General features: G+C 42.2%; 1 protein-coding gene across 3 annotated transcripts in view; it reads left to right on the top strand.

The window, feature by feature from the left end:
• Positions 1–1730: 1730 nt before the first annotated feature.
• The window catches only part of TCF7L1 (transcription factor 7 like 1), a 41189-nt gene continuing 15857 nt past the window's right edge, over positions 1731–27062 (top strand). Inside the window, exons 1-3 of one of the 3 annotated variants that reach the window (XM_044283066.1) lie at positions 1731–2173; positions 2709–2769; positions 3751–3881. In XM_044283066.1, the coding sequence (XP_044139001.1) occupies positions 1988–2173; positions 2709–2769; positions 3751–3881 (378 nt within the window). In that variant the 5' untranslated portion in view covers positions 1731–1987. The remainder of the gene's footprint in view (positions 2174–2708; positions 2770–3750; positions 3882–27062) is intronic. The other 2 variants (XM_044283067.1, XM_044283068.1) reach the window with 2 other exon arrangements.

The following is a 27062-nucleotide window of genomic DNA, read 5'->3' as shown; positions in this document are numbered from 1 at the left end:
ATACGGTAGTGTGCGTGAGCCCTAATTGAAATTAATGGGCCTGCAAAATTGCGGAACGGATGCGGACTCATTCATACCATCGTGTGAATGTAGCCTAATATGGTACCAGCTAGTAGATATTTTCAACGTCTCATGTACACGGTGTAGAAATTTTGGTGCGGAATTTGAAATCCGTAGCATGTCAACTGTTCGTGCGGTGCAGATTTTGCAGGATGAGATGCGGGGCCAATTTGCAAGACAACACATGCAGCGAAATGCGCATGAAAATCTGCATAAGGCCTCATGCACACGACCGTTGTGTGTTTTGCGGTCCGCAAATCACGGATGGCGTCCGTGTGCGTTCCGCAATTTGCACAGAACGGCACGGACAGCCATTAATATAACTGCCTATTCTTGTCCGCAAAACACGGACAAGAATAGGACAGGTTATATATTTTTTGTGGCCCACGGAACGGAGCAACGGATGCTTTCCGCATCTTTTGCGGCCCCATTGAAGTGAATGGGTCCGCATCCGAGCTGTAAAAACTGCAGCTCAGACCAAAACAATGGCCGTGTGCATGAGGCCTAAACGACACTTTTGTGTGCGTATTCTAAGGACGACTGGCTGCGTCAAATTTTTGAATTGGGAAGGGAGGGGGGGGGGGGTGATACTGCACTAATTTGCATAAAAACTTTACCAAGTAGCCAGGCAAAAACACTGATTTATTCCTGACGGCTGGTATTTGAATACGTTCAATATTCGCAACTATCGGCAAAGCATCACCAAACAAAAATTTCAAAAAATTTCAGATCATTGCTATATCTGACAGTTTCGAGGAATACAAAAGAACAGGGACGTATGAAATTCCTTTAAGGGCCAGATAAACATTTGTAATAGAATGCAGATTACTCCTGGACTCTGCTCTGCGCTCTATTGCTGGGAACTTTGCACATACCAACCAGGCTGGTGCTGGAGCATTTGCAATTGGCAGCAATAGAGTTAAACTGCAACCCCCCCCCCCTTTTGCCCTCCCACTCAAGAGGCAGAAGGGTTAATCTTGGCCCCATTCCCTCAATTGTCCATTGAGCAGTTCTTTTTAAATAAGTGTCAGTTTACATGTGCAGACTCCTCCCCTGTGTTCTGGCTGGGGTTCCTGCTCTTGCCTCTTGCAGGTCCTCATTATAGTTTACCCAGGGAAAGAAGCAGGATCTCCACTAGATCCTACAAGCCTAAGGTGGGGGGTTAAGAAGTCCCCCTCCCTCCTGTCTACTAAAAGCCAAAGACGCAGAAGACCCTGAGAAGAAGACTGGCGCTGGCCAGGAGGAAGCTGGAAATCTCTGCACTTCTTCTCCTGGAGCTGTGATTTGATTTTTTTTTGTATTTTTTTTTTTTTTTTTTTTTTTTTCCTGCTTATGCAACTTTCAAGAAACTTCAGTCCCTGTGGATTGTAGAGGGAGGCGGCAGAGCACAGAGTTGGGGGTCTTAGTTTTTTTTTTTTTTTTTTTTTTAGGGGCACAGCTTGTTCCTAGTTTTGGGGGGTCTGGATTGCTGACTTTTTTTTTATTTTATTTTTAATTTTTTTTTTTTGAGGAGTGAGCCTTTTGTTTGCCATGCTGAGCAGTTCCTAACATACAAAGACATTCTGTTAGGGAAAGAAAACATCTCATTCCTTAGGAGGCTGCAGGAAGTTTGCTCTGAGGAGGAGGGGGGAGGCTGGCTGTGCATTGTAGTGGGGGGGAGGGAGGCTGTCTAATGGGGGGAGAGGCTGCTTGTGCACTGGGGTGGGGGGGCTGAGACCCTGTAGTACACTTTTTAGAGGGGGGGCTGGTGTGATTGTACACCGGCCTAGTTACTAATATCTAGAAAGTTTCTCTGCGCACCCCCTCCCCCCATTATGTTTTTTAGGAGGCTCATGCATTAGGGGAAAAGTTAGCTGGTTCTCTAGCGGGCTTGGTGTTCTTCAGCTTTTGCGGGTCTGCTGTGCCACTTGGAGGGGGTAGAACAGCCATGCCTCAATTAAACAGCGGTGGGGGGGACGAGTTAGGGGCGAACGATGAGCTGATCCGGTTTAAGGATGAGGGCGAGCAAGAGGAGAAAAGTCCCGGGGAGGGATCGGCCGAGGGGGACCTGGCCGACGTCAAGTCTTCACTGGTTAACGAATCGGAGAATCACAGCAGCGACTCAGACTCCGAGGTAAGAATCACACTTTCGCATGCGCCTCGTCGATCAGACATGATATTTCTGTACGACTTTAGTATCATGGTAGCCTTAACCCGCGCCCGACATGCTGCAGACGGAACCACAGGGTACCCATGGGCTTAGTGATTATTGGCATGTCCTCTTGCGGTTGGTCGTATCGGCTGGAGGTATGGCATCTTGTAGACATATAGTCACGTAGTTGGGTATTTTTGTTACGTTGCTTCCCAATGTCGCCATAGACGTGTAGATTATTGTACGAGCGATTCCCAATAAGTCTCATTTTCCAAATAATCTGTGGTGGTAAAGAGACTTCTGCTAATCCACTCTCTGTTGTGACATGTTCCCAGTACACAACGGGGCCCTAACAGTACTAGGAGCCCCTGCCCTGGTGACCTCTTATCTCATCAGAACAAATGTCTCCCTCCCATTACACTAAACTCCGCTTTATCTTCCTCCCTGAAACAAACATGGGAGAGGATGTCCATCTATTCCTGGCGAAAAACTAAACTATCCCTTCATCCGTTTCCAGGTCGAGAGACGCCCCCCTCCACGAGAGAGTTTTGAGAAACCTCGGGATTACCTGTCTGAAGGTGAGTCGCCTCATATTTTGTATTGGGGAAGGGGGGCCTATTGCACGTGTGATTCCATATATTTTTTTTTTTTTTTGAAGGCCATGAGGTAATATTGGTTAATTATTGAACTTGTCAGTTTTCTAGTTCTTAATAACTTGAAAACCTATTATAATGGATGCCAGTAAAGTCATTCCAAGCTTCTGGGACAACCACTGAACTGTCATGTCTATGAAATATCACTTTAGTAGAATGTGTATTGTAGTAGTAATTTTTTTTCATTTAGTTCATTGTAGACTAGTCTTCATCGATTTATAGATTTATTGAACTTTCAAAAAAAAATCTATATTTTTTTTAATTTTTTTTTGTAATATTTTAAGAAACTCATTAAATGACCTAACGTTTTAAGTGATAGGCCAATGATGTCACCTATACAACAGCTGTACTGCTTGGACAGTTATGTGGGACTACAATTTTGAGAAAATGTTGACCACAAGCGTCTTTATGCCTCATAGTCCTGGTTTCTTTCGTTATAAAGGCATGTGGTATATTATATTATTTCTATGTACAGTGTCCTTACAGTACACTATATACCTGCTGATACTGCCTCATATCTTCACTGGCTTCTCCACTGTGGGGTTCAGATGGCTTAATTTCATAGTTGATATCTCAAATGTGATCATCTATTGCAATAACTTCATTACCTTGGGAAGGCCCAGTATAGATTTAATTAGACGCCCTTGTGTTCCTACCTACTGTAAGTTATTATAGGAAATTCCAAAAATTTATTTGACGTAAGATTTTAATATTTAGGATGGATGTGTACACTGGTGTTCAAAATGGTCGTTTTTGTGACCCAAGTCTTGATTTATTGTCCAGTTTTATTGTAAAACAGGACTAACAAAATTGTAGGCCAGGCGTACATCCAGTCATGACTGTATGTAATTTTTTGTATTTTGCTCACATATCATCTTTTACCCCCCCCCCCCCCCCCCCCCCCAGCATTCAGGAGGCAGCACCAAGATGCAGCTTTCTTTAAAAGCTCACCCTACGCAGGCTACCCGTTCCTGATGATCCCTGATCTTGGAGGCCATTACTTGCCCAATGGTGCCCTATCGCCCAGTGCCCGCACGGTAAGGACTCATCCCAATATTTTATATGTGTCTTTATTCCAATAAATATAATTGACATGGTATTATGGAGGGTTTGTTGTAAGAACCACTTTTAGTAAAAAGGACTGAATTGTTGTGCCTGGAGAAACCTCCGTTCTCAGATTTGCTATACCCTTTGATTGACCCGGTTTGTCATGGTTGTACACAGATGAGTCCAATGTTGTGTTCTTCGCTGCCCTGTGGTGCAGGGTTTCTATTAGTACTATGGGACAGATGGGGGCGCTCTTTAAATAGTGCAGTCACCTGTCACAATCTGTATTCCACCAGTGTCCATGTTCTTTTAGGCACACCAATCCATTTATGGTTCTATTCTACATGGGTGTATAGCCGTGTCTCGTTGTTGGGTCATTCCATCTTTTGTGTGCGATTTTTGTCTTTATATATAATTTTATTTTTTAAAAAATTTTTACTACCCTGCCACCTTAGAGGAATCTAAACTTGGAGCATTGGTAGGCTTGATGATCAAGGTGGAATAACTGGTACCAAATGAGTAGAAGCAGTTGACAGCCTCCATGTTTATAATAGTGCACACAAGACCTCCAAGGCTGGTTGGCTTCTTCCAGGTGTCAATGGTGTCTACACCCTATAGTGACCATGATATTATCTGTTATCTACACTTTTCTTAATTGATGGGTATTTAGGTTTTATTTGCCTGCTATAGTGGACTGTTTACTGTATAGTAGCCTGCAATCTTGTGTTACAAATCCAGCTGTAAAGTGTATCCTAGTGTGCATATTTGTTCTCTCATGTCTATTGTGCGGACTGTTTGCAGACAAGGTACAGAATGTTGTGCGATTCTATAGAATTAACGTGGCACATATCAAACGTGTAATCTGATTGTGAAACCACTAATAGGCTTGTGTGCAGGCAGCGTGCAATTATTTGGTTTAATTCAGGAGTACTTTATGGTTTGTGTATGTTTGAGGGAGGGACTCTGTCTATACCATGTGAAGTGTGCCCACTCTTTGCCAAATGTAACCATCCCTCTAATGGGGGGGGGGGGGGATAAAAAAAATAATTATTTTTATATTTTATTTTTGGGGCTATAGGATGACTTTCTCCGATCGTAGATGTTGATAACTTTGTCCATAAAAGAAGAACAGATTAATCCGTTCCAAACAAAATGGATGCACAATGATCCTTAACATCCATTTTATGATCAAGTGATTCCAACCAATTACAACTAATTGAATCATACCTATACTTTTAGATTGTGTAAGGATGATTTAGTCATTCTGCAACGGTTATGGTGTATAGCCGTTATCTGTACAGATTTTTATTTATTTTTTTCCATTCAGGGCAGTTTTCTTTTGGTTGGCTTAACATGTCCGACGTCATTCTGACCATAGCAAAATACCAGCGCCTGTGCTTTTTTAAAATTTTTGCTTAAAATAATGTCTGGGTATGTGTATGTATTCCCCCCCCCCCATCAGTTATTTCTATTAGGACAGATGCCTATATATATCCAGCTGCCAACCAATGTGCTTGGCGCTAGTGATGCCGCCATGATGCCAAATACTCTTATGGGATTAATTGTCTGAAAGTCTTCCGCTCACGCTAGCACTGTCTTTACTGTATGCGGACAATGGGACCACTTAAATGTTCCAAAATTTGAAGTCTCTTTAAAATCCAGACTGGGGCCTGAATAAGGCTGTTTTACTTGGAGTTTGACTGGGGGCTGTGTGCCCACTTTAAGCCCAGCAGCGCAGGACGAGGTGTTCCTCTCCCTGCACAGACCAGGCTTTGTTACTCTACGTTTGGGCCTGTGTTTGTTTTGTGACTGAATAGTGAATTATCTTGGTGCAAAGGATCTGGTACCCCAACATGGCGAGGGAGAGGGGGGGGCACAAATGAGGGCTTGTCTTGTGGTTGAAGCACTTTAAATTGATGTGGTGCATTAAAATGGTTGCCTTTATTATGAAACGTGTGGATGAGCACGCGGCTTGATATGAGAATTAGTAGTTGTACAAAATATTTGGTCAAAACATTTCAAAGTAAAAATTTGGGATTTTGAATCATTATCGTGCAGTTTGTTTTCACCTTACAATTTTTTTTTTATTTAAATTTTTTGGGGGGGTATTTTACAAATGTCTACTGTAGTCTAGACATGACTAAATGATATCGAGATAATGATTCGAGGGCAATCCAATCAGCCGACAAACGAGCATTTGCTTGTTTGGCTGATTGATTGAGGTGTCCTTGATTATTTAGGACTGAAGGCTTCTTGGGCCTTGTATAAAAATTACAGTAGTTTAAGAACTGGCCCGTTTGGCCATATCAACCAATCAGATCCCATCTTTATTGGAAGCAAAAATCTTGTTATGAAGGGAAGCTGATCCTTTGAGGTTCTCATGTTGTGTTTATTTTTTTTATATTCTTTTTTTTTTTTTTTGTCACCGACTAAGTTGGTGGTAGTTTATTTGACATGGGTAATGGGTTGTTGTTACATGGTGTGATCGTGTTATTTATGTTATTGCCATGACTTTTGGTCACGACCAGTATCCGAGGCCCAGAGAAGTTTGTTCTTCAGACTCTACAGAAATTTTCTGCATGTTCGTCCATTTAGGATTTCAATGATCTACAGTGGTTAGGAGACAATAGAGCTGTTGGTGGGATTATTGGACCCCTCTGCTTTTGTCTGTCTCTTTCTTTATTATTCAGAATGCCCCTCAGCTACCCCTGAGTGCTGTTAATGAGCTGGCATTGTGTGCTCTGTTTTGGGAGGTGATCAGGGTGAATTGTCTGGTTGCAAATTAAATTCCTCTACAGACAGAAATGATGCATTCCTCTCCCTGCCTGCATTGCAAATTACCTTGCCCCGAGGGACAGGAGGAGGGCCTACAAGTCATCTCAAATCTACCCCCAAACAAGACTCCATTACAACACATGTCTGGGAGCTAATTAAAACCCCATACCTGTCTCAATTAACTGAAATGTGTCCCACATCAGCAGGGGAGGTCAAGTAACTTATGTCACGGTGATGAGGAACTTGACAATGTGACAACGTTCCAGCCCATACGCGGATATGTTGCATGCTTTATTATAGATGTGCAGGGGTTGGCTGGGGGATGCACAACAACTTTTGGACTGGGGTTCCTGGGGTCAACCAGAAGAAATTTATTCTTGAGGTCCAATTCCTATATTATCAATAAAGTTTAATAAGCTTTGAATCAAAGCAATATAACCTAGTGGCAAATGATTGGCTCTAAAGGCACCCAAATGTTTTTGTTTCCCTCCTGGATCTCTAGGGCCAATTGTAACATCAGAGCCTGTGCCCACCGGAGGATCCTCTGGTACTATGGTGGGCCAGCCCAACCATGCCTGTGATGTGCGGCAACCACTAGATCTCAAAACCCATTTTGAGACCTATTTAGGTTTGCACCACGTTTGGTCATAGATTTCATGGTATAAAACTTTTGCAACTGGGTGAACAACAGTGATGGATCTACTTGTTCTCAGATGAGTATTACCTTATCTAGTGTATGTATAGAAGTCACTGCTTAGTCCCAGCCCGAAAACTTGTAGGCTTACACCAAAAGACATGTATATCTATTGCATATTAAACTTAAAGGGGAAGTCCAGGATTACAAAAAATATCAGCTTTCTTCCACAAACAGCGCCACACCTGTCCACAGGTTGCATGTGGTATTGCATCTTATCCCCATTCATTTCCGTAACACTCAACTGCAATTCCCAACATAACCCATGGACGGGTGTGGTGCTTTCTGGAAGAATGCAGCCAGGTTTTTCTAATCCTAGACAGCCCCCTTTTAAAATTTAGAACTGAAGGCAAACATATGAGGGTGCAGAGATGGCCACGATGGGGCCAGAAGCCACCTAAGACTGCACTAGTTTTCAGGCACATAGTGGATGGGGCCCTATTACAGATTTTTGCATTGGGCCCAGGGGGTTTTATAAGAGCAGAAAGTTGTGCGAGAGGTCCACTCCCAAGTTTTAGTGGAAATCTAGTGGGGAAAAAAAGGGTATTTTGTCCATCAGCTGCCATGTAAAGGCCCCGTATGTCTAGTAAAGGACATAACATGAGAAAATAATCCAAAATGTGGAGAAACCAGAACATGGTCACATTGGGAAACTGTTTTATAAACTGGTGCATGGGTTACTGGAACTAAAGAGGAGTGTTTTCTTTCTGTATCCCACTCCGTCGGTATAACGCACTGGTCTGGATGCTTTGGGCCCATGAGACTGACTGGGTAATGTGCCAGCTCACATGGTGGATGGGTGGAGCGCCCTGTTTTTTTTTTGAAGGTCTTTGTGATTGTAAATAACTGACCTAATGTTCTCTAGACATAGGATGTGTTTTTGGAGTGGGCCAAGCTTCTTAGAAGTGCCTGGCAGACTTATCACAGATTTGAGAGAAGGGGGGGGCGATGAAGCAGATGTAGGTAGGGGCTCTGGTGTGGCAAGGGTTAATGCGTCTGCTATAGCTTTTCCTAGTTTGCTCGTAAGCAGACATCACAATTCCTCTGTGCGTGAACTTTGTTTAAGGCCCAAAGTGGAGCTGTATTCACTCCCCTGCTACACCGTGCCAAGCCAAACCCCAACCCTCACTCTGGTTTCATTCTCGCCCCTTACAATTATAAAAGCACTGCCATTTTCCTCACCCCCTGCTCTGGTAGCAGCTGTCCTCTGTCTCTCACCATGTGTTCTGCTTCTTCTTTTCACAAGTCGTGAGCTCTAACAAGCCATCCTGGGGTATGTATACCATGGCTGAATACATTGTTGTCATATAAATGGTCTTTGCGGAAGACTCTACTGCTGTGCTCTTTTAACATGGAGGGGGACATTGCCAAAAATGTGAATATTTTTTATTTTATTTTTCTTACAAGTAATCACCTATGGAATGGTTTCCATATCTGAAGATCACAAACTCTTTTTAGGTCCGACTTAAAATTGCAAAATGGAGCTCCTAAAAGGGAGCCACACATTCTAGCAGCAGGCCACCAATGTCCAGTGTAACCGAAGTGTCCTCTGCCAATCCAACATTGGTGGCATCCCAGCAAAATGCCACCAATGCCTATACTGAGACAACCCCTTAAGTTGTCCTCTCAAGTGCATTACCACAAATATGGTCTCCATAGTACATCTACTACCGTTGGCTATTATGGAAGCCATATTTGCTGTCACCCGCCTTCCCTGGGTATGATATTGGAAATATATTGACTGTAGAGGACAACTCTAGGGCTTTCTATGATTTTTAGGGGCAAATTCTCTTTAGTGATATTATGATGGATTATGATTTTTTTTTTTTTTTTTTTGGATCTGCGTTGTGTTCCTCAGTACTGTCCTGTTTTCCGCAGAGAGCAGCATGTATGTTGCGGGTCACCCTGCATATTTTTTTTTTTTATCTGGCTCTTCCTTCCCAGAGACCAGTTTCCTTCCTACAAGTCATTTTTCTCCGCGTGTGGGCCCATTTGACACTCAATGTATAAACAGAAATGTAAACTCTATACGACATTGTATTGTGGCGTCCTTTTTGTCTGGGTATCTTCTCCTCCTTTCAGCTCTGGTTGGGCTGGGTAGTATGAGACCGGTCTCCAGAAATAGTGTTTATTTTATTCTAAGCTGTTAGCTCTTGGGCCCACCCCTTCCATAAAGTCTGGATGTGGCGTCTCTTATCTGGGTTCATTTCCTGCGTGCGTGTCCTGGGCACAGGTCTCCTTGTTGCTACAGAAATAACATCTCTACTAATTGGGAGATGGAAAAGGGGGGGGGGGGGGGGTAAACGCAGACCTCCTGTTCTGAGATTAACAATAGGTGTTAAGTGAATGAGAGCAGGGGGTGGCTGAGTATACAGGGGCTAAATTTACGCAAACTGCACCTTTTGTTACCTACAACTTACAAATCTGAGCTGAGATTTAGAGAGGTTGCACCTGTTTTTCCACTCACGATGACTACAATTTGTGTGTGTAAATTTTTTATTTTTATTTTAGGTTCATAATTAAGAACCTTTTCTTTAAATTGTTGGATTATTGTAGTTTGGGAAAACTAGGTGACTCTGTGGGAGATGCGATGGCTACTATATTGGTGGTGGCCTAGCTTTTCCACAAATGGATATACTAAAGAGGGGAAAAAACATGAACAGAATTAGATTTACTAGTGGCCCTTTTTTATTTTATTATTTTAGCTCCTTAAATTGTGTATAGCGGACAGATGTAACTTATTATCCTCTGTTTTCTTGTACTATACAAAGGAACATATTGTGGTTATGTGGTTCTTTCAGCCGTGGAGTTGTGCTTTACCTTTTAAAGGAATGAATGACTAACGATATTTGGCATCCTACGGTGGTGCCAACATTTGGTGCATTTTGTGGTTTCCCTCAACTAGAGGGGATTCTACAAGTCTGTCGCTGAAGTTTGGTTGTTTTTTCTTGTAAACTTGCAGTGCTTTTCACGTCTGCATTAGAGAATGGTTGGTCTATATGGTCATGTTCACGTGGACGCCTCCTTGGGAGCTCCAGGAGAACCTTTGGGCATTACTGATGACTGAGATAAACTATCATGTACATTCGTTGTATACTCCTTATCCATGGTTCATATTGTGCATTCCAGTCATGTTGGACTGAATTGAATGAACATATTAGTTGGTCTTTGGATCTGGACTTGTATCATCATTGGGTATCTTGTTCAGGACTATAGTTCATGAACTCTAATTTGTCCCACCAGCTTTTTAATGTGTTTCTAAACATATGTATGTAGGCAATTTGTCTTCCTTTTTATCTTGTGATTACAAGCAATATTGGTATGGTGAGTTCCAACATTGTCAGTGCCCAGGGTGGTGCCACACAATTTCAACAAGTGGGGACAATATAAATTGGTTCCTTGATACTATCAAAACGGGAATTGTTATAATTAGTGGCTCCCAAAGATCCATTGGTCCTAAACCACTTTTTGCATTAGTCTTTATGGTAGGCCAGTAGTAGTATAACTTGTGGCCAAAATCGAGTGTTAACTGAACCCCTCCGACCCAACATGAATGAAAGGAACAAACCTTGTGTTAAACTATTTGGTCGATGTAAATCTTCTAATGAACTGTATGGGAATGTTGATTTTTAATATGTTGACTCAAAAATGTATATCCCTTCTTGTAAGTTATTTCCCCCATGTGCAGGATGTCCTATTGTAATCGGGGATGACAGTTTATTAGAGTAAATTCCTTTGGGGCTTTTCATTCAGTGCACACCTGTTTGGAGATCATTTTACTTTAACTGTTGAAATTTTTTCTTTTTTTGTCCTTCACTTTCCAATAGTACGCTCAAATATCTTCTACTTCTACTACACCTCTGTCTCACTTTTCTGTACTTATACCCAGCGATTGGCTCCGGTCAGGCTGCTGCTGTTGAAAACAGGAAAGTTAACCCTGAGGCATGCTGGAACTTCTAGTTGATGGCCACCCCTCCACACAATGAGCTGACCTAGCATTGTCCAGAAAGACTTGCCAGATAATCTGATCATTGATTGCATCCTAAATGACACTTAATTCCACCCTTGAGACCTGCTGTAATTTGGACTGTTGTCAAAAAACTTGCCTTGTGCAAACATTTCAGAACAAATAGATCTTAGCAAGTATGTGTGTTTTGCACATCGGTAAATGAGGTCTTTGTGTAATAGTCAATTAACACTTCACTAATAATCGGATTCCTTGTTTTAAAAAAAAATATATAAAAATATATATTTTAAAAAAAAATATTTATAAAGCTCCTGGGCCCCAATACAAAATCTTTTTTCCCCCAAAATTTGTGGATCCAACAGGATCTCCCTTTTTATATTTCCACTATGTTTTTGAATCCATTCTTGATTTTTGGCTTCGACGTGCAAGTTCTACCTCTGCACCACCTGTGGCCGAGTAAAACATTAGTCCTCACACTCTCCAGTATATGGTGTATTAATATGTCAGTGTTAAAAATCATCTGTGTTGCTGCTGCAGTATGAACGACTTTTTAATGCGGCGGATTGAGATCCATATGTCTATGTAGGACATGGATTTGGCAACTGCTGGAGACAATTGCCTTGAGGTCAATGTTTCTTAAGACTCGCCCCCAGATAGGACATGCTCTGTGTTTCTTGGCACAGATCAGTGGTCCTTGCCGAAAAATGGTATGACCAACACCAATTACTTCTATGGGTGCGTATGTAGTCCACTGTGCACACAGACAAAAAATATGCTTGTGTTAATTGTCCCCATCGGTCACTGACTGTGTGTTTGTTTTGTTTTTTCCTCCTTTTTTTCTTTTCTTTCGTCGTTTGCTTATATACGCTCTTTCTTATGGACACAACACATATATGATCCTCTATGAATATTTCCATTCCTTGGGTGCATGTAACTATACAGTGGTATGGCTTTGCCTATAGTATCGCCACTTGGTAGGGTGCCAGTTGCAAAGGACATGGTACACTGGGCTACTAGCCTAGGCTTATAGAATGAGGCCATTCTCATTGTATATTGGAACGGGACATCAGGAGAATGCTTAGCCAGAAAACTCCAGATTTTGTGTTGTATGTGGATGTAGTGCAGTGTAACACCCTTCTACTACGGTTGGAGCTGTTTTCCAGGGTGAGAGGTGGGAACAAGTCTTTACAGGTTTTAGGGCCCTGAGGCAGAAAGCGGAGAAACCCATCCTAATCCTTTACCAGAAGTACCTAGCATTACCTCTCCAGACAGGCCTAGACTACATATAGGACAACATAATGCATTTTAATTAATTACTCCTCCAAAAACCTTCTCTGCCACCACCTGTGCGCCAGTTTAGGAAAGTGCAGTGCTTTATCACTAACCTACCTATTGATTTGATATCTCTAAAGTGCTTGTCAGTCTAGATAATGGGACTTTGTAAGAGGGTTTTACACCAGAGTGACATTCTATGATAAGCGGACTGACTTTCCGCCATTGAATATGAGCTGTTAGACTGGAAGCTCGCATGGGCAACAAAAGTGTGAACAGACTTGTACTCTCTTTTGTCTAGTTGTTTTACTATGTGCAGTAAATGGCCTCTGTGCAATGTGTGTGTGATATATATATATATATATATATATATATATATATATATATATATATATATATATATATATATTACACAATTTAATTATAATTTTGGTAGGTCTACACTTTTCAGCATATGTACAACAGATTAGACTCCTTAGAGCCTTAGCTGCTTCAGGTCTGAAAGTCTGTCTATTACACCCATTCATTTAAATGGGTAATTTCTGAGACCAGCCTGAAGAAAATAAATATGGCTGCCGATCTAACTCCTTCAGTGGTTGTCACTGAGTTTTTCGGACTTCTGAATCGCAATGTTGCTTAGAGTAGCCTAGTTGAGTAACTTGACAACCTATGAGAGAGTTGTCAGCCGTTTCCGCTGAGTTTTCACAGAAGTGTACTCATTTTAGAGTTGTATAGGCCTCCAACTTGACAGAAGTGGAACTTATGATTTAGGACTTATTGCATTACACTAGTGCTGGGCAAAAATGTTGCCCATAGCGACCAATCTGATTTCATATTTCTGGGTACATTCTAAAGAATGCTGTGCCATGGCAACCAGTGTCCACCTGACATGGGGTCAATTATTTTTCCTTGTGATTCAAGGTGGCCATTTTGTTCTAATCATGACAATGGATCATTATTTCACAGGGCGCTACTTTGTATTTGGTTCCTTTCTCTGACTTTACGTTTGGTATATAAAAAATTATTTTTATTTTTTTTAATAAAAAATTCTGAGTGAAGGCAAGACAATGCTGTCCGTGCCTGAATGGCCTTCACCTTCCTAAAAAATGAATGGGTTAACTGGGGTGAATGCTTTCCATACCAAGGGGGTGGGCGCCATACTGGGCAATGCCACCTTTTTGTACACCGTAAAAGATGGCAGCCTGAGGTGCCATATTTGAAGCTGAACTGAAGGAACGATGGAATTTGGTTCTAATAAATGTTTTATTTACTCAGTATTTGGGCCTGGCAGCCATCTTCTGAGATAATCATAGAGCAGATGTGTTACTGGCATACAGTCTCGCTAGCACATCTTCACACTGGTGGGTGACTACATTGGTCCCCCTCAGAATCTTGGGACTCACCTTGGTCACCTGCTGGACGCAGCTAGGCCACAAAGTAAATCTTCTGACTCTGCACAGTGAGCTAAAAAGATCAAAAATAATTTTGTTTCTGAGGGACTTCATAAGGAATTACAAAAAATGTTTTTTTTATATATTTTTTTTTTTAATGTAATCCTCACTACCTTTTTATAAGCTTTTTACTTTGGCATTATTCTAGAACCGTGGTCTCTCTTCAGGCCTTGTAGCCACAAAGCCTAAATTATTTACTAAGATTTTCCACCGCAGCGGGAACCATGTTAAAGGAAAGGGCTCAAAACCTATGAACATTGGAGTTGGCTTTAGTTTTTAACCACTTATATTAACTCATAAGCTTGTATTATAATAGCCAGGTGTTTATTGTGCATTGAAACCAGATGTCTAATGCCTAGTTGCCACACAAGTGTCTACAAGCCCTTAGGATATATCCAAGCTTAATGGCTCATATTAATTGCGCGCCTAAAATCTACAACATTAGCGAATTCTATTATATGAATGACCTACCAACCTTTTTTTATTTTTTTAAATATGCCCCAACCTGCTTTTTTTTTTTTTTTTTTTTTTTTTTTTTTAAATCTGATTATTACCGTAGCCATAGGAGCTTGCAATCCGAGTGGAGTGGGACGTATCTGACGTGGCTGGTTATTGAGTGCAGATGGAGAGTGTGTATGTTTTGTCCTTGCCATCCCCCCACACGCACTGTTCCTCCCCTTCTTTGCTCCATCTAGGCCGTGCTCCTGGTTTGTGTTTTTTACAAACTGAAAGGGGTCTGTGTTCTTGCACCCTCCACCCTCTCCCTCCCTGACATGTGGAATTTCACAGCACTGCACAGCCTAAAATGAGTGTGTCACTTCTGCATCCTGTGCATGGCCGTCCAAAGTTATGTATGTGCGAGCAATTAAAATGGCCGCCGGGCAGGAGGCAACAGACTACTTATTTATTTGCGGCTCTTCTTTCCACCGTCACATGTAATCCGGTTCTGACATTGGAAAGACCCGGCTTATCTGAATGTGGGACGTTTTAGTTTTTTTTTCCCCATGTTCTCACCTATCCTCTCTTCTAATTTTAACTTTTTATAGAGTGTTTATTATGGAGGGGGCCTTGTCGTGCCCCCGATACCTGCACTACAGGAGTTCAGCCAACGAAAGGTTAATGGGGCAATGCTCTGCAGTGTACCCCCCTCTCTCCCTCCCCAGGCTATGCACACAGCTTCTTGTCTCACAGGCTGAAAGGACCTATTCATTCTCACAATACACAGCGTAGACCATGAAACCAGCTGAGCAGGATTTGGAAGCCTGCGGGATGACTCCCCCCTTCTAACCTGACCCCTCCCTGACAGCCCCTCAAAACCCCAGCATTCACCACGCTCACAATGACTATTCCCCCGACTATGTGCCTTATCGCCCAGGTACAGTCTGGCGGATCAGCAAAAATTTTATTTTTTATTTTTGCAATCTTCCATGAAACCTACCTTCATGACAGCTGGCTGCAAATTTGCGTAGTGACCCTTTAAGGATCACTTACTGTACGCAACGTCTACTGCTTATAAGTTGCAGAATATAGAGGTAGATATCAATCATTCACTCCATCGTATGTTAATGCTTAGGGTCTCGGAAATGGACGTTTGTAAAAGTTGACCCTGGCGGCAGACATTTTGTAAATCCTATCCAGTCTACCAGCCTTCATTATCTCCGGGGCAAAAACTTTAAAATCCCCCCCCCCGGCAGAGAAAGCATCGTCCGTGCCGGTTCTGTCACTAGATTAATGCTGTGTATCGACGTGTGTTTTGGATGAGACAAACAGTTTATTATACTACCAGTTTGGGAATGCAGATGGCTGCATTTTTTTATTTTTTTTTATTACTATTGTGTCTAATGTGAACATGGGTCTGGTAAATGAGGGGTTAATCCCCCCTTTCTTCATATTGGTCACCGCTACACGCTCACAGACAGCTGCAAGGGCACATCTGGCTTGTATTATTTTGGGGAATGAGCAGTCTTGGAGGGGGGCTGTGAGCGTATGCATGAGGTGGGGGCTGAAAGGAGGGGGGGGGGTCCTTAATTATGATTCCCATGCAGTAAAATCCAGCTGCGCTCATAACTTTCTCTGTTTTGTTTAACCCGTTCTGAGTGCTACCTTTTTTTTTTTATCGACGAGTGTTGTCAGGACTATATGATGGAGAACCAATCCGTAGAGCGAGGGGCCACTTCATATTTGTCTACCGGATGCCGTATTGTTGTGGGAATGGATGGTTGGCTTGGTGAACAATATGGCTTGCACAAGTCGTCATTAAGCAGAAATTAGGGGGCTTTTAAAAGGAAGATTTCCGAAGTTAGGACATGGGTTTTATGGTATGGACAGATTTAAAGTGATTGGAGATGCATGGGGATTGGGTTTGGGTAGAACGTCAGCACAGCTGTACAACTCACAGGCGGCATGGGTACAGGTCTCCATATGGCATCCAGTTGGCCCAGGAAGTATGCCTATGAGCCCTGTGTAATTTCACACCAGTCAGTGGTGGGGGTGGGGTGCAAGGTTTTGGGATAATTGACACCTCAAGAGCAGCTGTTAAACTGCTCTCCCTTCTTTACACTCCTCGTTCTTGTGCCCCACTCTGAACCCCATCAGCTCATAGTTTTAATTGTAGAACAGAAGCATTTGGCCCCAGAATCCCCCCCCCCCCCTTTTCTACGTGCCCTTCCACCAGCTGTGTCTGTTGTAGGGGTGAGGAGGACAGGGATCTTGTTCCTGAGCGGTGGACATATAAACTGATTTATGGAGTGACAAGAGGAAGTGGTGAACATTTCTTACCATAGATCCAGGTGACCATAAATAGTCCAAGGGCTAGGGGCAAATGCAAGTTGCAGAAATGTTTCACCTCTGGTAACTCTGCTTTTATATATGTCAAACCTAATACGGAAAAGCTCAGATTGTGGTTCTGTTGCTCCATCTTGATCAGATTGGACAAATTATTTCCATCCCAGTTCTTGGATCGTGAGGGTTGTGGCTGCTTTGAGATGTTCCTTCAGGGCTTATTCACGTCTGTGTAGAACAGACAGCACCCCGACTTAATGCTCACCACTTAAATCCAATAGGCCAGTTCACGTGCAATTTTTCTACATGAACCATTAATCAATGCAGAGAAAATCTGAGCTTGCACCATCCAGGCCCGTTTTTCTCAAGACTCTCCCTTTCAGGTTATTGGATGCACAATAAAAACAGACGGCACCAGATGCCATCCATGTGCGGTTTGTTGAAAAACTCATCAGTGTTTACAAACTGGAGCATGGATGAGTTTAACATGGTTTGTCTGAATGAGCCCCCTACAGTACGCCCACGTGTAGTTGGTCCAGATTTTGCACAGTGTATCCGGCCAAAAGCCATGGCTACCGAATTGTCACCAAATGCTGCCGATTTTTACCCTCCCCATGTCCATGAAATCCACGGTAGAAAACGGCAACCTATCCTCAAGCCAGGTTTCATCTGCACAATATGTAGAAGAAATTAATTAAAATCTCGCCCACGTTAAACGTTGCAAATTTCTTCTCACAATTTTGCTGTGTAAAATTTGCAACGTTCATGTCACGTGTGGCCGTACCCGTAGGATATCTTTAATATAATCTGGAAATGATTATGGAGGGCAATATCGTATAACGAAGGGAGCCTTGGGTAATTTTTTGGACGATCAGATGGGACTATTGTCAGGAGAGAGGATCAGAAATATCCATGGTAAATAGGTTAGAGGGTAAATTAGATTTTGCTATTTCATTCAGGGGGCGGCAAGGACAACATTGGGGCAATGGGTTGGCTATGGGAAGGGGGTGGGTGATTTGATGTGACACAATTGCCTCAGTGTTAAAAGGCAGAGGGGTGGTGGAGTATGTTGAGGAGATGCAGATGGAGATGGTGGTGAACAGGAAGCAGGGATATTGGAGGGAAGCATTAAATAGCGTGAACAGCTACGGGGCATTTCTGAATGATGGGGTTCAAATTTCAGCATTGGGAGAACACCAGAGCGGAAGTGGCCCCCACCTCTCCTCCTCAATAGACCCTACTAATAACTTCTAGGAAGTCTAAGTGGTCTGCATTATATTGTGAAGGCCATTAACCCCTGCAGAGCTGGGGTTAAAGAGTTAATATTCCCTTGAGGAGATGTTGAACATAAGGAAGATAGTTGCACGGTTTAAAAAAAATCTAAATCGCTCCATTTATTCTGCGCACATGTTTATTCATATTTCACCTTCGGTGAAAGACGAGTGTCGATGGTCGCTTATCAAGGAAAAAAAATTATTTACTTATGTATATATCTTGCGCTGTCGTCAGCCAGTGTGCCCAGTACAGGCTGAAAGCATTACTGGTAACATTTGTCTTTCCTCACTTGTGCAGTTAACCTCAGTTTTTATATTTATTTTTTATGGTTTTACTATATGTATATTTTAGGGTGTTTTTTTTTTTTTTTTTTTTTAAATCCCCCGTTAGTCTATATACTCACACTGGTAGTCACCACTAGGCCACCAATGCATAATGCATACCTGTTGTATGTATTAAAGCGCAGTGGATTCGATTTATTAAAACTGGACTAGTTTCCTATAGCAACCAACTACAACTTTTTTTTTTTTTTTTGTTAACCAATGTGTGTTCGCTTTAGTACAAGGCTACATTTTCAGCTTAAGGTTTTTGGCACGGATCTGCACCAAGAAAGACTCATGGAAAAATCGCCCAAAAAAACATATGGACTTACATGGAGCAGTTTTTTTTTTTTTTTAATGCTTCCCATTCGGGGGGGGGGGGGGGGGGGGGATGCTTTTCTTGTCTGTTTTGAGGAATAGGTTTTATAATTTGCGGATGCGGACCCGTAGAAATGAGCGGGTCAGTGTGTGATTGGACACTGACCCAAACTGCGGTTGTGTGTGTGTGTGTGTGAGGCCGAATATTCACAGCTTCAACAATTAGGTATGGCTGGTGGCAGATGATGGATGGAACTGAGCGTGTGTGTCCACTTCACTAGGTGGACATGCACATTACTATACAGAACAAACACCAAGAGCGCCATTATAATGAAGTAAAGAGAATATCTCACAACTGGAGCATTTTTGTAACCAAGTAAATTGCTAAAGTAATGCGTTATTCATGCTGAGTTCTAGTGAAATAACGTTTTGTGGTTGCACAACCATTTTAAGAGGGGGGGGGGGGGGGGGTGGTCTTATCAAAGATGGCCAGTATGCAGACTATACTATGGATAGTATATGTATTCTAATATCTGTGGGGTGCATATTTTGGATATGGTTAGAGTGACCAACCTGATAATAGACTACCATTGACCTCCATAGAAAACGACCCAAAAAACTATACCTGTAGCACATTTCAAGGTGCGTTGACTACTGCTGGGCCACGTTTTATACCGGGTGTATCTTCACATTAAGAGGAAACCACTGGCCTTGTTTGCATTCTCCTGAACTTCGGTAACTATCTAAAATGAACACCTCTTCAGGCAAAGTATTCCTCGCCCTCCCTTGCATGAACTCTTTCTTCCTTTTACTAATGGTTCCTATTGTGTCTCCACTAAGACGTGTCTGCTTCTCTTGTGAATAGGCCTCGTTTCCATGGGAACTCAAGCCAAAGGCCTTGGTGACCTATAACCCTTTGATTGCAATAACCCCCCCCCCCCCCTCCCGGTTTAATTGTGCAGAGAATCTTGTATATCATTTAACACTCTGTGCGCCTTACATTTATAGGCCGCCTACGTATGCAAGGCCAATTCAACATGGCTTCTGTGGTGTGAGGGATTCATAAACTCTCTATGCCTTCAAATTTCCATATCTTTTAAAATGAGACTTGTCCTAAACATTTCAATCTTCAATACCGAATGGGTTAAATTCAAATATTTTTATTTTCTTTTTTTACCTACTTTTGTGATTTTTCTTGCTCCTAAGGCATGTTGCCCTGGTGCCCCCTCCCCATGCTAGGGCCCCCATGAGCTCAGCCTGTACATTCCTCCCTATAACTGGATTTGCAGCTGTTTTAAGAAGGAAGAGAAAGGGAAAAAAAAAAAAAAAACGTCCATGAGAAATCCTAAACAGCTTGTCCTGCTGTCAAGAAAGGAGAAGGGGGGCAATATGGAGAAAAAAGGGATGAAGTGACCCAGGACTAGGATAGAAGATGACTAGTATAGGGTCTGTCTGTAAAGTGGACCATGCTGAAGCTCATAGACTGTAAGCTCTGCAGCCAGGCCATAATTTTTTACTTTGTTTATCAAACTTTTAGTTTAGTTTTTTCTGGTTTTATTTCCTTCATTTCTGTCTCCATGTGCCATTTCCCTCTCCCTCCTCTTCTCTGCAGCTGCGTTCTGTCCTTTTCCAGCTCTAGGAATGCTGCAGATATTTTATCTCCCAGACATGTTTTATTTCCAGAGGAGAAACTTCACAGAGCACAAAAAGGAGGATTCCAATGAAACATGAATTGGACCAAGATAGTATCTTTGTATATGCCCATAAATTTTGTCTTAAGACGTGTTGCAGGCAGGTCAGTGGAAGGATGATTTCATGGTGTAGTAAGGTTCTACTGCGGTTGTATCCGCGGAAGGAAGGCTTAATGCTAAAATTATGGAATTGTTCACAATTCTTTACTTATTCCATGTATGTAATACATTGGTGAGCTCTTTCTGATTCCATCTCGAGAATGCTTTTGTAGTCATGGCTTGTTGCCCATATGTGTGGCTTTCTATTGACTTCATCCATGAAAGGGAAATGGAGAGAACCCATAAATATAGAGCAAGGCTGACCTCAAGGATCTTTGGAGTTTCACTAGTCAGAAGGCCACACTGGTGGTGGTCTGGTAGCTGGAACCGCTTCTGAATGCCCACATCCCAGTAGAGAGATGACTTCTCAGGAAGAAACCTACAAGTGAAAACAATCACTGGACCTACATGTTCAAGAAAATCTCCCATGTGAACCTCAGAACATAGACAACTGTAGGTCACTGGTTTCTTGTTCGTCATCACTGCATGAGCTAGATGTCTGATTGTGTGCTTTGAAGAGAATGTGTCGGTGAAGATCTTTCTGTGAAGGAATGAATAATAGGATACTAGTAATACAATAAAATTGAGCCAATTTGTACTCTCGCCCTGCCAAGCCAACTATGAGTTATTGCAGCCCTCCTGTTGCATGACCTCACATGTCCACTTAAGTTTGGGAGGACTAAAATACTATAAACTAACAAATGGTCAATTAAAAAGAAAAAAAAAAGGGGGCTAGGAAGCCATACTTTAAGAACAATATTACAATCTGTACCAGGCCTCATACGTATAGAAGATTCATATGGACCACATGTTGGGGTACAGGATGGTCCCATAGACTATACAGAGTCCTATATTCTAATTTTGCCTATGGCTGTATACAAAAAGCTCTAGACTTCGGTCTTATGTGGAAATCTGTGTTGCCGTTCTATCAATATGGTCAGTCAATCTAGACCTGCCTTCTACATTACATTGAGCAGATTACAGACACATGTCTTGAGTTGAGTAATTATGGCTGAACCAGGTTTCCAGTGAACATGTTGAGTGTTCTTTGTGACCTGCATTATGTTTGAGTGAATTGCTGAGATCTGGACACTCATTCTGACTTCTAGATTATCCTGTGAATCTGGGAAAGCAGTGTGACCTGTGTGTTTACCTGAATGGGGGAAGGCTAATTTCCCTCAGGTCACTTCTGTTGAATGTGGGTCGACTGGTTACATGAGACGAAGGGAAGGTATCACTTTGTTGTGCAATGTAGCTCTCATGCACCTAGGTCTTGGGAACATTAGGACCTACCAGTATTCTTTAAAATATTCAAGACTAGCTCCAGAGTTTTTGTGACCGTGATCTGTTCTAGAAATGGGGTTAGAAAAATTGTCCTCCTAGTTTCCCTAAGGCATCCTTCACACACAGGGGAAAATTTATTAAACTTCTACGCCAGAATCATAGAAAAGTTGCAAATTTGGTGCCATTTCTGACCTTCAGCCTTGCATACTTGCCAGTATGTGTGCCAGCTACTTTGTGGTGTAGATTTCATTTTCTGGCAGACAGATCTCATGACTATGTGCCAAAATTTAGAGGCCTTTACCTATTTGGCACATCATATGTCAGTCTTAATAAACTCCTTTTCCTCGACAAGGAAACATTTTGCTTATGAGTTTCAGTTAACACCTGGCAGCAGTGTATTTTTGGAGAATAAAAAAACATTTGTGACAGCAGGAAAATAAAAAAAAAATCACATTCTGCTTAAACTAATAACACACAAATAATTAAATGTTACCATGTTTTTATTGAACACACCATGTAAACATTCACAGTGCAGGTGGAAAAAGTATGTGAACCCATGGATTTAATAACTGGTTGAACCTCCTTTTGGTAGCAATAACATCAACCAAACATTTCCTGTAGTTGCAGATCAGATGTGCACAACGGTCAGGAGAAATTCTTGACCATTCCTTTTTACAGAACTTTCAGTTCAGCAATATTCTTGGGATGTCTGGTGTGAATCGCTTTCTTGAGGTCATGCCACAGCATCTCAATCGGGTTGAGGTCAGGACTCTGACTGGGCCACTCCAGAAGGCGCATTTTCTTCTGTTTTAAGCCATTCTGTTGTTGATTTACTTCTATGCTTTGGGTCGTTGTCCTTTTGCAACACCCATCTTCTGTTGAGCTTCAGCTGGTGGACAGGTGGCCTTAAGTTCTCCTGCAAAATGTCTTGATAAACTTGGGAATTCATTTTTCCTTTTAATGATGGCAATCCGTCCAGGCCCTGACGCAGCAAAGCGGCCCCAAACCATGATGCCCCAACCACCATACTTCACAGTTGGGATGAGGTTTTGATGTTGGCGTGCTGTGCCGCTTTTTCTCCACACATAATGTTGTGTGTTTCTTCCAAGCAACTCAACTTTGGTTTCATCTGTCCACAGAATATTTTGCCACTACTGCTGTGGAACATCCAGGTGCTCTTGTGCAAACTGTAAACGTGCAACAATGTTTTTTTTTTTTTTGGACAGCAGTGGCTTCCTCTGTGGTATCCTCCCATGAAATCCATTTTTGTTTAGTGTTTTACGTATCGTAGATTCGCTAACAGGGATGTTGGCATATGCCAGAGACTTTTGCAAGTCTTTAGCTGACACTCTAGGATTCTTCTTCACCTCATTGAGCAGTCTGCGCTGTGCTCCTGCAGTAATCTTTACAGGACGGCCACTCCTAGGGAGAGTAGCAGCAGTGCTGAACTTTCTCTATTTATAGACAATTTGTCTTACCGTGGACTGATGAACAGAAAGGCTTTTGGAGATACTTTTATAACCCTTTCCAGCTTTATGCAAGTCAACAATTCTTAATCGTAGGTCTTCTGAGAGCTCTTTTGTGCGAGGCATTATTCACATCAGGCAATGCTTCTTGTGAAAAGCAAACCCAGAACTGGTGTATTTTCTATAGGGCAGGGCAGCTGTAACCAACACTCCAATCTCATCTCATTAATTGGACTCCAGTTGGCTGACGCCTCACTCCAATTAGCTTTTGGAGATGTCTTTAGTCTAGGGGTTCACATACTTATTCCACCTGCACTGTGAATGTTTACATGGTGTGTTCAATAAAAACATGGAAACATTTAATTCTTTGTGTGTTATTAGTTTAAGCAGACTGTGATTGTCTATTGTTGTGACTAAGATGAAGATCAGATCACATTTTATGACCAATTTGTGGAGAAATACATATCATTCCAAAGGGTTCACATACTTTTTCTTGCAACTGTAGTAGTGATTTTACATTGGAGGCCAGGAACTAGTTACACCGCTGAGTTGGCTCATGAAGTATGGACTCTGATAGTTGACTAACAGGAATTATGGCTTGGCAGGTATAGAAATAATTAAGGATACTTAGATATATGCATCATACATTATTCATATGTATTTGTGAATCTTTAGTTGCGCCAACCTTCTGGACAGAATAATGGATGTTGGGAACCTACACACGTGCATTCAAGGGTGAGCTACACGTATGCTGTTTTTAGAGTGCATTTGACTTGCCATACATCCTCGTATGGTAATTGGTGTCACAGGATACCTTCATAGCTCGCATATATAAGGAATGCTGCTGCTTCCAAGTGCAAAATGTAAACCTTTCTCCATATGGCTCATGGTTGGCCTGTGTTTGTGTGTGACTTTAAGATGGCAATGTTTGGGGGGAGGGTACTAATCTTTGTAAGGTGTAATCCCTCTGGAATGAGCTGTGTTTGCTCACCTTGTTTTTTTTAGTTAAGATTGGAGAGGGGCGGGAGGAAGCTGAAGTAGTGGGAGATATACAGCTAGCTCATTAGGCCTTGTCCCTGTGTCGCTATCCCACCCTCACAGTACTGTTTTACACTGGTTTCCTGGGAATGTGGGGCTGAGGCGCTGTGTGCATTGACCCTTAAAGTGAAAGACCATGTGACCTTGTGGGCATTGTTGGTCTCTCACCATTTAGACATGTTCATTCAGGTACAAAATCCAACTCTCTGGGAATGGAGACATTGTTCTGGACTCTATATAGACAGTCATGATTGCTATGGCTCAGTATAGCCTTAATTATGGTGGCTGAAGCTACTGACAGATCTATAAAAAGACATTGTCCACTAGTCGGTGTGAGGGCCATGGAACGGACTTGGTAGCTTGCAGGCCTGGATAATTACAAAAATTTTGCAACTTAATTTTGGTTCTGTAAACATGTTAAAACTGCTTGCTGCCTTAACGAAGCATGAGACATAAAGTCCCCTACTTATAAGAGTCTAATTCACCTAGATATGTAAAAGTTTCTGGAGGAACTTGAAATGCATGATGAGAAGTTGAAATCGTGGATGAAGACCTTTTTTTTTTTTTTTTTTTTTTTTCTGGAGGTCCTATAGAAATATTCTTGTTATTCCTTCCCTAAACCTGAAATTGACTGCCTCCAGAAAACCGCTTGTATTCAGGTACACGACAAATGGAGTTGATGGACTTTAGGTTTCTATGTGGCTTTTCTAGCCGCCTGCAAACACCTTTTCAGGTCCTGCTGGAGTGAGGGTTAACTTTTGAGCTGTAAGGAGGGGTCTGGGGTTCCCTGTTTGTATTTTTGTCTCTTTGCCAGATTTGGGGACTCCCCCTCTCTACCCGGTTCTCTTTCATCCAGCGCTCTGTAAGCCGCATCAAAGGCTGTGCCGGAGGAAACATCACCATGAGTGGGGTCAGGGGAAGGCTGTCTGCAATCCCAAATACAGCCCAGCCACCTTGCACTTGGCTTGTACCGAGCATACAGTGCTTTTTATAGCTTGGGGAAAAATAGATGAGAACATTTCTAGAAGTTTATTTCAGTGCCTGTAACTGTAGTTAGCTGGTGACCCCTGGCTATTGATTTCGGACTCTTTAGTTTGCATTTTAGACTCGAGCAATACAACTGCTTGGAGCGTTCCTGGTTCCCATATGTATGCAGCTATGGTTGGATAGATGTGTAGGCTTTCGCTTTTAGTCTTCCTCTGGAATATGAATGTTACTTTCTATACTGCAGAAATTAGTATGCTATACCACACATTGTTTACATACAGAACCGTATAACTTGGTATAAAACCGAATGCAAGAATTCCATCTGAAACCCCCACCAAGGTATATGGGGCAACCACTGATTGCTCTGCACCCTGCTCTTCCCCAGCAAGATGTGAGACCATAGCCACCTGGGGGCTATATACCATATAAACTTCTGGGGGTTCACTTTAAATCAATAGGTTTGCAGAGTATTTCAGTGAAACAACAGTTCCTCAGTCACTTGTTTACTCCTATTCATTTCTTCATTGTGAATAATAGGAGTGAGCTCATTGTTTCTGTAGCCATAATACGGGGGTCAATGACTCCATTACAATGCTACTACTAAAGCTAGCCATACACAAGCAAAAGCCAGTGTATGACTATTTTCTGATCACCATTCGTACTTTTTCATGACCTGAACCAGTGTGACGGATGTGAACTGATTGCTGGTATCTCAAAAAATTGTTCTGTCATGTTGTATTATATTTTTTTATTCTTTGTAGTTGAAAAGTCATTCATGCAAAACATATCTGCCTTCCATCAATAGAAGCCCATACCACCGATCTCAGCAGAAATCCATTGGTCATTTTGCCCAAATTGTCCTTCTCACCTATGGCTTTGCTATTGACATCAACATGGGCTAATCATAAGCAACAGGTCGTTTAGAAAATGTCCATACTTGAAATCCCCAACGTATGGCCTGCTTCAAGTATTTTTTATTTTTATTTTTTTTAGCAAGTAAATATTGATGGTCACAGAGATCAGGATGGGCGCCGTGGCCTACTCACCGTATACTGGTCACAATCCCATATAGTAGCTGTGCTTGGTATTGCAGCTCAGTCCTTACTTGCATGAAGACCATGTGAGCAATAATAATAAAAATGTATTTATATAGCGCCACCATATTCTGCAGCGCTTTACAAGTTCATAGGGTTCATGTACAAAACAAAAGTAACTGGCTAATATGCAACTGAAACACTAGGGGTCAGGGCCCTGCTCGCAAGAGCTTACAATCTATGAGGAATTGGGGGTGACACATAAGGTAGTTTATTGTGATCAGTAGGATTATTCAACCGACAGGAGTGGTGCCGGCCGATCTGGTTTGGGACTACTAGAGGATCGAGTTTAGGCCAGAGGAGTTGGTGGGGGAGAGGTTTAGTCTTGGAAAATTCATTTTAGGTAGCTTGAAAAACCTGCCTGAAAAGATGTTTTTTTTTAAGGCACGTTTTGAAGGTGGAGAAGCTGTGAGTTGACCTAGTATTCTGGGGCAGAGTATTCCAGAGAGTAGGTGCAGCTCGAGAAAAGTCTTGAAGATGGAAGTGAGAGGTATGAATTATGGAGGTTATTTATCTTGGGTCGCTAACAGAACAGAGAGAACAAGTAGGGTGGTAGATGGAGATGAGGGAGAAGATGTATGGAGGTGCAGTACTGTGGAGAGCTTTGTGGGTGAAGGTGAGAAGTTTGAACTGTATTCTGTGGTGGATGGGCAACCAGT

This window comes from Bufo gargarizans, chromosome 2 (assembly GCF_014858855.1).
Source record: "Bufo gargarizans isolate SCDJY-AF-19 chromosome 2, ASM1485885v1, whole genome shotgun sequence".
Taxonomy (NCBI): Eukaryota; Metazoa; Chordata; class Amphibia; order Anura; family Bufonidae; genus Bufo; species Bufo gargarizans.
Note: the sequence above shows the minus strand (reverse complement) of the source record. Positions and strands in the feature narration are given on the sequence as shown.